Genomic DNA, 12,213 nt, shown 5'->3' on the forward strand with positions numbered 1-12,213 from the left:
CAGACACATATCCATGTGATCGGTTGCTGCATGTGGAGCTCTTAGAGCTGCTGGGGACAGTGGTACTGAGTCCTCTGTGTTAGCCTGTTACACAGTTCACAGTTTGATGACCGTAATGGAGGACACAGAAAATATGATGCTGGGGGTTGGGGTTTTAGCTCAGTGGTAGAGTGCTTGCCTAGCAAGCGCAAGGCCCTGGGTTCGGTCCCCAGCTCCGGAAAAAAAAGAAAAAAGAAAAGAAAATATGATGCTGTGTCTCTTGTGGGAGAGCGCTGTGGACAGTGCACACCTATGCTGGTCAGAGTTAAACGGTGTGAGATGTGAAGACCAGTTAAAGAACGTCGTGGAATAGATCCTCTAAGCCAGTAACCCAGGCTGGGATGTTGAGGACTGACCTCATCCACGAAGAAAGGCCCAAGTCCCCCATGCCTCAGTGGCACAAGCAAAGCACAGAAGTGGGCATGGCCTGGTGCAGCCAATAAGAAGACTCAGCCCTCTTCTGTCGTTGTAGGTACCTGACAAGCTACAGTTTCCCAGCCTTGAAAAGAAAGTGCATCTCCTGCACAAACACGTCTTCATCCTCAGAGGAAGCCAAGCCAAACCCAGAGGCAGACGGCAGCCTGCGAGGTAGCGGGAGTGAGTGCTCTGGGGTGGATGATGCCATTGGAATCATGAGTCCTGGTGTCTTCCCTTCGGTGGCTAATGACTTAAATGGTCAGTCACTGACTCCGTAAGCTTCTGCTTAGTGTTCTTCACCATCAATTTGTCACCTCTGTCACCAGACACCGAACGGCTCCTGGACATTCCAGAACAGGAAACAACCGGGCCATCCGCAGACGCCGAGGGAGGTGTTGCACGGACCCTGTCCACCGCCGCACTGAGCGTGGCGTCTGGCGTAAGCCAGTGCAGCTGCAGCAGCACCACGGACCACGTCCTGCCCCTACAGTCAGGTACCGCTCTCTGCCTCTTGAGGAGGAAAGAAACCATTACTACAGTGTCTGCGTCGTAACCACTTTCCCTGTCTTTCAGTTAAGCTAATTAAGAAATGCCACCATGTCTGTATGTGCTACAGGCCGTCAGCATGTCTGTATTGAGCATGTTATTCGTTAATAGATCAGTTGATCATGTGGAGCTCTTAGAGCTGCTGGGGACAGGAGTGCTGAGGGCCTCTGTTATGACTGCGCTTCCCTGGGAACCGCATCAGGTTGCGTGTGGCTGTTGGTGTGTCTGTTTGTTGTTTGGGGATTGTGTTTATGTGTATGGATGCTTTGCCTGCATGTGTGTATGTGCATCATGTGTGCCCGTTGGCCACAGAGGCCAGAAGAGGGTGCCACATCCCCTGGAACTAGAGTAGGTGTGAGCCTCCCTGTGGGTGCCGGGAACCAAACCTGGGTCCTCTGCCACAGCAGCGAGTGTCTCAACCTCTGCGGTCCTCGCAGCCCCATTCACTGATGTTTTAGAAAGGTGCCTCTCACGTGTTGGATGTGTACTGGCAACTTGAGGGGTCACACGCGTGTTCTCATTTTCGTGTTGACTTTCTCGGCAGCACACCCGTCCTTCACAGCATTCTTACTCAGTAAGTCACCCTGACCTTGACCGTCGGACTTTTCCACTGCCTCGTGCTCTTTGACTCTGGGTTTTCACGGGGACCTGGTAGGTGAGATGGTGACACATCTCTGAAGTTGGGAGTCGGGAATGTCCCTGACCTACTTTGGTCCTCTTCGCTGGCGTATCCAATAATGGGGGTTGACTCGAGTAGTCGCTGTGGGAGCTCTGTTCTTCACTCTGCGAACTGTGCTGGCTCCTTTTCTCATTGCAGTGACAGAATTCCCAACTACCACAACCTGAGGGGCATGGGGTGTTTTTGGCTTATGATTTGAGGGTGCAGACCAGCTGCCTTGCCCCTTCACTGTGATGAATTATACTTATAACCACAGACTCCTCCCCAGCGAGATGCCCCACCCATTCACACACACCCCAGTGCCCAATCAAACACCTCCCCAATGAGATGCCCCACCCACTCACACACACCCCAGTGCCCAATCAGACACCTCCCCAACAAGATGCCCCACCCACTCTCACACACCACAGTGCCCAATCAGACACCTCCCCAACAAGATGCCCCACCCACTCTCACACACCACAGTGCCCAATCAGACTCCTCCCCAACAAGATGCCCCACCCATTCACACACACCCCAGTGCCCAATCAAACACCTCCCCAACGAGATGCCCCACCCACTCACACACACCCCAGTGCCCAATCAGACACCTCCCCAACAAGATGCCCCACCCACTCTCACACACCACAGTGCCCAATCAGACACCTCCCCAACAAGATGCCCCACCCACTCACACACCCCCAGTGCCCAAACAGCGTGGATTTGCTCCTGTCCTGAAGCCTCGCTCAGTTCTAATAAAACGGTTTTAACCAATGAGAGCACACTCCGCTCTCACAGCTGTCTCCATGCCCTGCATCTCAGAGGGCTACTGGGAGGAGTCCTGTCAGCGAAGACTGATCTGGCCAGCTGGACTGTTCAGTCTTCACGAGTCTTTGCTCTCGGGAAAGCTTACTACCCACCTTCCCACCCTTACCCTGGGAGGAACTCCCAGCTCACAGAGATGACCACAGGGCAGCCCTGCCCCCTTCATTACGTACAGGGACAGCCAAGGCCTCAACTCAAGAAGCAACTTTCCCTCACTCGCCCGCTGGGTTGCCTGTGAGTGGTAAGCAGGTCCTCAGCAGTTTCCGTTGTAGGACCAGGAACTAATTAAGATGCAGTGCAAGACACAGAGATTAACTCAGCCAGGCCATAGCAACCACATGATTGCTACTGGAATCCCTGCCTCAACCACAGGAACGCCCGCCAACGCTTGCTTTTTTCTCTCAATGTGTATATAGCATGTGTGTATGCTTCTGCATTGTTCGTGTGTGTGTGTGTGTGTGTGTGTGTGTGTGTGTGTGTGTGAGAGAGAGAGAGAGAGAGAGAGAGAGAGAGAGAGAGAGAGAGAGAGAGAGAGAGGACACATGTATAGAGATCAGAGGACAAATTTTTGGGGTCAGGTCTTTCCTGTTACATGGATTCCTGAGATCAAATTCAAGTCACCAGACTTGCATGACAGGCACCTTTACCTGCTGAGCCATCCTGCCTGCGAGAGATGAGGTTTTCTATTCTGACCAATGAAGGAAGCACCACTCCTTAGTCCTGAGCTGTCCTTCCCTCTGTCCTGGGTGCTTCCCATCCGAGAACTCAAGGCAGACCCTCCCCTGAGTGTCAGGGGCAGCGGGGGGCTGTCTGTCTCTCTGGAGGCCTCTCCCTCACCTGTCTGTCTTCTCTGCCACTGTCCTGGACGCGCTCGCCTCGCCTCTGAGGGAGTTGATTAGGTACTGAGGCCCAGGGCCCTGAAACCTTTTATTTCATAACTGTGTCCATTATGTTCATTGTCTGAGGCAAGAAAGTCAGTCAGTCCGCTCCCTTATGCTCTGCTGACTGCGGCTCTTAAGTCCACTCAAACCAAGTCAGAGCCGGTGTCTGGAGGTGGCACGGGCCCAGGCCTAGCCAGGCTCCCTGACTATTGCACAGCTTTGAGAGGTGGGAAGGGCATTAGGTAACCCAGCACAGCACCCATCGTGGTCTCTCTCGTGAAAGCAGTAACTCTAGAAACAGCGCAGGATCCGCACACAGTGCGTGCGGCTGCACGTGTGAATAAAGCGGATGCCCTGTGCATCCGTGTAGAGGATGAGGTGCTGTGCACTGTCCAACTCCCTGAGGAGTAGGAAGTGGAGCTGAGCCAGCATCCGTGTGTGCTTTTCAAGGACAGGGTGGATGGCAGCCGACGAGCCTCTGCACTCGTGCTCCCTTGTCTGTCTGTGCGTCCAGGGCCTGCAGGGCAGGAAAGAATGGTTTTCTGTGGGGAGAATGAAAAGAAGCTGGGTAGACCATGGAAGGCACAGGAAGAATGTTCTCAATTGACTTTTAAAGCTGGTGTTTGAACCACTGGAGTATGTTTTTACAAAATCAACCGAGCCAAGGACAGTGGTGCACGCCGTTAATCCCAGTGCGCAGGAAGCAGAGGCAGGCAGATCTCTGCAAAGTCAAGAACAGCCTGGTCTGCTTAGCAAGTTCAGGACAGTCAGGGCCACATAGAGTGACAGTGTCTCCAAAAGAACAAATGGAAAGAAATTCAAAGGCTAGAGGTGATCGCACGCACGCACTTGTAATCCAGTGCTCCAGAGACTGACAAACTCAAGACAGTGAGCTAGTTGGGAAACTCCAAGCTCTGTTTCTAAATTAATAATTATGACCAAAAGCAAACAAACAAAGGGAATGTAAAAACATGGAAAATGTTTGTAAGTCAAGACCTAAATAATATCTGTATATTCAATCATAAAGTAATATATATGTAAAGAAAGATGAAAAGAATTTTTGTGCTGTACTGATAAGTTTTTATATTCCAACAATTATGTTTGTGGAAACGTATTGAAGGGCAGTTACAAAATAAAAACAAACCGTTGCTACTAGTTACAATTAATTCTGTTTTCTGTGATCCCAGCAGAAAGTGTTGCCGGAGCGTGTGAGCCCTGGGCCCCGAGAACGAAGGCTCACGTGACTCCAGAAGGATTCAAGCCCGTGGGGCTCACAGCGGCCGTCCTCTCCGCGCACACGCAGAAGGAAGAGCAGAACTATGTTGACAGGTTCCGGGAGAAGATCCTGACCTCGCCCTACGGTTGTTATCTTCAGCAAGAAGGCAGGAACCATGCCAAGTACGCCTGCGTCGGAGGTAGCTACATTCAGTGTACGCCCCTTACATCCTTACGTTACCATGACTCACGCACAGACGGGACTGTCCTTCCGTGTCCGTGGGAGATGCTTCCAGGAAGAACTGCCTGGCACACTGACGCGCAAATCCATGGACACTCAAGGCCTTCATGTAAAGGGTAGAATATTTGTGCATGACCTACTCAGACGGCCGTGTCCTCATCCTCGTCTCTTATCTAACACTCAGCACACTCCCCATTGCCTTTGAAGGACTAGTGTTTGTTTTTTCTGAGTATTTTCAGTCTGTAGTTGGCCTGGTGGGCAGCTCAGGCCCCTGTGGCTGTGCAGGGCCAGCTGAACCCAGAAGAAGGGTGACAACAGGTGATTGCACTTACTCCACAGTTTATGAAGGAGCCCTAATAAGAATAAGAAGAAACCAGTTAAGGTGCTGGATCTGGTTGACTTTAGAGCACTAATTTTTACCTAGAATCTTTGTTGATTTAGAACAGCCTTTTGTATCTGTAAGAGTATTGGCAGGTGCTTGCTTCGTGAGGAAACACTGCAGCGCCTTTCTCCGTGATTTTACGTTTTCTCTAACATGCCTCCATCTTTATCAGCAGCAGGGTCCACCCCTAAGCACAGCAGATGTGCTGGAAGTGAGAGACGGAAGCACAAACGGAAGAAGCTGCCGACGCCTGTGGACAGCAGCAGCTCCAGTGCCCACCTCTGTCCCCATGTCAGAGGACTCCTTCCAGATGTGCAGCACTGGAGCGCTTCCGTTACCTCTCCCTGTGCTGCAGGCCTAGCTCTCCCCTCAGCCCTGGTGGTTCCCAGCCAGACCCCATATCTCCTCTCCTCTTTTCCCCTTCAAGACATGGCCTCTCAGGGAGTAGGGGACTCCGCAGCCTGGGGAGCTGCAGCCGAATGTCCACCTCTGTCTGCTGGTCCCCAGCCTGTTTCCACGTTCCCTTCTGCTTACATGGGTACTTTCATGACCGTCCTCCTGCACAACAGCCCTCTCTTTCCTCTGTGGCCGGCATCATTCTCTCCATATCCATTCCTGGGGGCCACAGGTCCTTCTCAAATGGCACCCTTAGTACAAGCAATGGCTTCAGACCTGGAACCAACCCCTTCAGACCACAGCCCAAGGAGAGTGGAGGAGAACTGGGAGTCACACAGCGAAGAAGAGCATCCATTTATTAGCTCACGGAGCAGTTCACCGTTGCAGTTAAATTTACTCCAGGAGGAAATGCCTGCACCATCAGAGTGTGCAGATGCAGTGAGAGGAGGCGCCTGCCCAGACGCTAAGCAAGTGAGTGCAACCGTCAGCACCGAGGGCCTGAGAAGCCTGGGTCTCTTACCAGGCCAGGGCTCAGCACCCACAGCCTAGCCATAGTGGGCGACCAGCCACATCACACGGCTGTGCCTAGGACTACGCTAGTGTGTGTGTGTGTGTGTGTGTGTGTGTGTGTGTGTTTGAGGCAGGATTTCCCTGTGTAGCCCTGAGTCTGGCATTGCTGCATTTAGTGTGGAATCAAAGTGTTTTATTTTCTGTGTAGTGGTGTTTGGCCAGCAAGCATGTGGTATGCTCTGGAGGTGTACCAGCAGAGGTAGCTGGATCCCCTGGAACTGAGTCTCAGACAGTCATAAGCTGCTGAGTGTGGGTGACAGGGACCAGGCCCAGGGCCCCTGGAGGCACATCAAGGGCTCCTAACCGATGAGCCATCTCCCCAGTCCCTGCTTTTGATAGCCTGAGTGAACAAAGCTTGGGGAGCTTGGAAATAAGACAGCAGCAGCTCAGGAGCTGGATAAACAGTTCCGTTGTTACAGTGCTCACTGTGCAGTCAGTCAGGAGGGCCAGAGGAGACCCCAGCATGGCATCGGCTGTCCCGGAAACCCCCGTAACTCCAGCTCCGAAGGACCTCAAGTTCTTCTCTGGCCTCTTCAGGTGCCTGCAAACACTCGTACACCCATGCATAGAGGCATAGTGAATAGTTTCAGTTCACGTACATTTTACTTACTGTCGGGTGGGTACTCAGGTGCCACAGTAGCCATGCAGAGGTCGAAGAACAACTCTGAGGGATTGGTTCCCTCCTTACAATGTGGGTTTCGAGGATCAGACTCGGGTCATCAGGCTTGAAACAGGCACCTTCACTCGGTCTTGCTGACCTAATAATATACGTCTTAAAGTACATATAATGACTTTGGTTCACGTGGTGGGAGCTCTGCCACTAGTGAGATGGGCTAGCCTCAGTGGTGCATTCAGCTTGGCTTGTGTGTCTTTACATGAAAGCTGGGAAGATACCCGCCTCACAGCCTCTGCTGAGGACCGAAGGATTTAGAGCATAGCTTAGAACATGTAAAGGGTCCACGTGTGCTTGCAAAATGGCAGAGATGTCTGGAAGCCCACACTTGTGCAGAGCCTGGCATGTAGCCAGGGTTCAGGACACAGTAATTCCAAAGAAACCTTGACCAGGTTCTCGACGCCAGCCCCGAGTCTTCCCTTCTCACATGCGAATCCCTCCTACTCGACATGTGCGGCTGAAGAGCGGCCCGCTCGCTAGGCAGCACTCAGTAGCCCTGTGTCCTCCCCTCCAGCTCTGTGTTACAGGTAACAGTGGCAGTAGGAGCCGTCCCTGTGCCACGGGTGAGCTGGCCACAGCATCAGTACAGCAAGAGTCTCCATCCGCAGCTGCCTCAGGTAGGTGGCCAGGAAAAACAGCCTCTCACACTGTCACCAGATCACTCCATCCAAGGCCTTGTAGCTTGGACATGGGCACAGAAAGGAATTTTTGGACACCCCCCTCCTCCTTTTGTAGGCCTCCTTTCGGGCAGGTTTATATTTGTGTAACTGTTACAAGCACTTAGAGTATTCTTCTCTAGAGAGTTCTGTAATGGTCTTCAGTCTATGTGAGTTACTTTCCTCACTGCTGAGATAATATCCCACTGAAGCAGCTTACAGGAGAAAGTACTTGCTTGGGCTCATGGATCTGTGGGTACAGTGTACTGCGGCAGGGAAGGGGTGGAGGTTAGACCATCTCTGTCTGAGGTAGAAGGACCTCGGCATAGCTGACAGGAAACAGCTCAGACCTGAAGTGGGGCCATGCTATAACCTTCAAATTCCTATCCCCCAGTAACCCACCTCCCCAGCATCCTGCCCCAAAGGGTCTACCACTTCCCAGAACACTGCCACCAACAGGGGACCAAGTGTTAAACGTGTGCCTATGAGGGTGTTTCATAGTCAGACCGACAGTGACTGCGTCCGTCCTGACACACCGGTGCACTTTCTACCACTTGGGTTCCTGCAATGCAGGGTGAGAGCTTCTTGCTTTAAGAGTCTCTCAGCAATGCTGTTATGGTTGACCCTCATTAGATGGGTTGGCAGCCTTCCTTTCTGTTGCTCAAGAGGATCACACTGTATGGATGGATGGTTACTGGGATCGCATCATGTAGATAGTTACTGGGCTGCCTCTGCTCTGGGCCTATGATCAGTAAGGCTATGAGCCATTTGAAATTGTAAGGTCATTTGGTGAGTCTCTGGTTAACACCCTACGGAACTGCCACTGCTGCGATGGGCAGCTGGGTGCCAAAGTCGGAACAGGATGTCTCTGACAAATGAACTTCTGACGGGTCTTCTCCATTCTGTTGATCTTGGCAGGGAGCAGTGCCAGCAGTGTACACGGCAGTGGCAGTGACTACACTTCTGAAGTCTCTGAAAACGGACAGAGGTCACAGGACAGACAGAGAGACAGAACCTTTTCCGGGGCGGCTGAAGAATCTATCTGGAGAATGATAGAGCGGACGCCAGAGTGTGTTCTCATGACATACCAGGTGCCGGAGAGGTACGAAAGCACTCCGCAAACCCGCTTAGTGTTTGGACGCTCTCTCTCTTTATTTCTAAAGTTTCCATGTTACCGTTTATCTCGTTCACGTGTGAGTGTGCCACGGCACTCGTGTGCACGCCTGTTCTCACTGTCTAGCCTGCGTGTCCCAGAGGTCAGACCCAGGCTTGGTGAGAGGGGAAGCTCCTTCCAAGCTGTGACGTGTACCTAAGGACCGAGGGTTTGCCCAGAAGCGACCAGCTCTTTCAGGCCATCACACCGGCTCTTCTTTTGGTTTCTAATGTGGCTTTTCTACATAAAATGACTTTTAAATGTTTTAGATACCATCATAGAAAATGTGTTTACAAATTTGTTCATTTAAATTCAAACAACAAATGATCCTTGAAGGAAAAATGGCAGCCACACGTGTGCAGACCTATACAAACCAGACACGAGCGTGCGGGCTGTCCTTCCAGGATGCACACGCTCAAGATGTTTGCTTTCGCCCTGGCAGAGGAGAGCTAGGGGAATGCATTTCTTGATGCGCTTCATTTAAGCATCACAGTTTTCCACCAAGAAGCAAAGGTTTGCCATGGCAGACAGATGAAGTGCGTCGGCACTGGGAGGGAAGCGCGGCGCTCAGAGGCCTTCTCGGTCTTAGGGGTAGAGACACGGTGCTGAGGGAAGACCTGGAAAAGCTTCACAGCATGGAGCAGCAGCAGCCCCAGTTCTCTCCTGCGCAGAAGGAGGAGCTGGCCAAGGTGCGGTCCTGGATCCACAGCCACCCTGCCCCTGAGGACAGACAGCTCCAAGTAAGCATGCATCCCTCACGTCAGGGCTGTTCTGTGTCAGGTAACGGGTGTCCTCCATCTAAACCATCGCCTGTGTGCTTTAAATACAAAGTGTCACATGCTATGTAACTTGTACAGTATGTGCTGGGTTTTGAATACAGGTCTTTTTAACACTGTGAAGTTTCCTAGGAGAAGCATACACTAATGTCTGTCCATCCCAGGTAAGGCCCAGCCCCAGACCAAATACAGTTAAAGTAAAGGCAGACTTGGCGACCCAGTGAGTTCATGGAGCTTATGTTACAGAGCATGGGCGATCCCAAGACAGCCATATCACTGAAACCATCTCGCCCCAGCATGAGTGGTAGCTCCACAGATGGAGCCCTCCACCCCCTTCAGTCCCTTCTGCACTCTATAGACTCTCATCGCCTCCTGAGAACACAGGACACCTGAGGTGAAATCATACAGAACTGGGAGGTCAGCGTAGGGAAGAGGCTGGGGTCTGCAGTGACGGTCTACAGCGAGGGTCTGCAGTGACGGTCTAGTGACTCCCTACCCACTTCCTGTCAGGGAGTGTTAGCAGTCCCGATCTTAAAGGTCTCTTGTGAGTAGCCACAGTTCTTCCCTTATGTGTGTGAAGCATCAGTCTGCAGCCATGATGAGATAGTTCTCTCCCACCAGTTGGAATGCTAGGGTGATAAAGACCACCCTAGATTATGACCAGCTGAGGGGACGGACAGAGATACATGGTTCAAATATGCATCCCTCTTTAAAAGTTTCATTTCAAAGTATAAGAAAGGCCCACACTGAAGGAAGCTTTCTCACCCCACAGAGCTCTTTATCCATTTCCTTCAGCTTGTTGGTACACTGAGAACCCTGACACGGAAGCCCAAGTCATTTTGATGTGTTAGTGTCCTCAGTCAGACCATGGACCGGCAAGCTAGGGCTGTAACGGCGTACAGCCTTGAGTTACCATCCCTCCGACCCAGTCTGTAGTGTCCCTTCATCAGTTCCTCCCACTTGTGCTGCTTTGTGTGTAGCACTGAGCATGTCTGCATACCTGCACGCATGTGTGGTACCCACAGAGGCCAGAAGAGGGCACCAGATCCTCCAGAGGCGTGGCTGTGAGCTGATGTGTCTGCTGGGGATCTAACCACCCAGCCTTCTCCAGTACACGCCCTTCAGCACGTCTAACACTGCAGAGAGTGACATCATGCCCCCTCCCCAGCCTCTGATTTCATGGATTCTCCAACTCCTTCCTTACTGTTTAAGTTTTCCCAGATAAAGGATTCTTGGTGGAAGTTTTTTTCTTTAAGCACTTGACTGTGTCAGCATTCTGTCTTCTGGCCTCCATGTTTCTGCTGAGACATCTGCAGACGATCCTCTAAGAATCTCATGTGTGGTGTGTCCTCTCCTGCCTTGGTTTGACTGCTTATGATGTGTCTGGGTGTGTGGTCTGAGCTGATCCCATCTTGGATGCTGTGTTCATATCTTCATTACATTTGGGAGATTTTTCAGTCGTTTTGTTCTCACATACATCCTTTTCCTTTCTTTCCCTCTCTCTGGTCCCTCTAATGGCTGTCAGTGCACTTAGACCAGAGAAGCTTCAAGCACTGCTCACCCTGTGGGTCTTTTCCTCCCAATGATGATAGTGGTGGTGGTGATGGTGGTGGTGATGATGCTGGTGGTGGTGGTGAGGGTCGTGGTGGTAATGGTGGTGGTGATGATGGTGGTGGTGATGGTGGTAGTGATGGTTGTTGTGGTGATGGTCGTGGTGATGATGGTGGTGATGGTGGTGATGGTGGTGGTGGTGTGGTGGTGGTGATGATGGTGGTGGTGATGGTGGTAGTGATGGTGGTGGTGATGGTGGTGGTGATGATGATGATGATGATAATGATGGCATCTGTTATCTACCGTTATCTAGTCTTCAAAGTTTCAGTTCTACGTTCTCCCCAGACTTGCCTTTATTCCTCCAGGGAGCTTTATCTCAGTTCTGTCTTTCTCAGGGCTAGAAGGTTTTCTTTGTAGGTGTCTTTCACTTCATCGATGCTTCTGTTTGCTTGTATATGTCTTCTCTCTGCTTTGTCTTAGCTTTCTAACCTTGTGATAGAAGCACCAAAAACACTCGGAATGTTTCACTCCACAGGGTAAGTCAGGGCAGGAACTGAAGTGGAGGCCATGGAGGGGTGCGACTTACTGGTTTGCTCCCCATAGCTTGCTCAGTCTGCTTTCTTAAAGCACCCAAGAGCACCTTCCCTGGGGTGACACAGCCCACAGTTAGCCGGGCCCTCCCACATGCATCATTAATCATGAGAGTGCATCACAGACTTGTCCACAGGCCAGTCCGATGGAGGCATTCTCTCAATGGAGGTTCACTCTTCCCAAACATGTCTGGGTTTATGTCTGTCAAGTTTACAGAAACCAGCCAGTAAATCTTCCCTTAATTCAGCCTTTTCCTTATTTTTAAACTCTTTAGATGACATTAACATCAAATAACACGCTTGCCTTTGTTCTCTTTTGGAGAGCTATGTCGCCTGTGAAAACAGAGGTTCAGTTGGTGACACTGCAGAGGCCTGTGAACAGTGTCCAGCAGAAGACACCAGTTGAGCAGCTGTGAAGATGTCCCACCCTCTCCAGGTCATGTGGAACACAGAGACGTGTGTCACCTCATTACAGTCTCTGAAATGGCAGTCATCAACATTAAGATCTTCCCTGGCTTTGTTCTGGTTTGGTTTTGGTTTTGGTGGCGCTGGGGATCAAACCCAGGGCCTCGCCTCCGCCAGGCTGGCACTCCCCACTGCTGACCTGTATCCCCAGTCCTCCCTTCTTGGTTTCCAACAGATGA

At 51.5% G+C, this 12,213-nt stretch overlaps 1 protein-coding gene across 1 annotated transcript in view; it reads left to right on the forward strand.

Annotated features, from left to right (window-relative positions):
- Per3 (period circadian regulator 3) overlaps positions 1-12,213 on the forward strand; it is a 36,016-nt gene extending 23,803 nt beyond the window's left edge. Inside the window, exons 14-21 of the mRNA XM_032894119.1 lie at positions 512-627; positions 783-950; positions 4,557-4,781; positions 5,377-6,071; positions 7,358-7,460; positions 8,418-8,601; positions 9,242-9,392; positions 11,892-12,213. Coding sequence (XP_032750010.1) covers positions 512-627; positions 783-950; positions 4,557-4,781; positions 5,377-6,071; positions 7,358-7,460; positions 8,418-8,601; positions 9,242-9,392; positions 11,892-11,975 — 1,726 coding nt within the window. The 3' untranslated portion in view covers positions 11,976-12,213. The remainder of the gene's footprint in view (positions 1-511; positions 628-782; positions 951-4,556; positions 4,782-5,376; positions 6,072-7,357; positions 7,461-8,417; positions 8,602-9,241; positions 9,393-11,891) is intronic.

This window comes from Rattus rattus, chromosome 1 (assembly GCF_011064425.1).
Source record: "Rattus rattus isolate New Zealand chromosome 1, Rrattus_CSIRO_v1, whole genome shotgun sequence".
In the NCBI taxonomy this organism is placed as follows: Eukaryota; Metazoa; Chordata; class Mammalia; order Rodentia; family Muridae; genus Rattus; species Rattus rattus.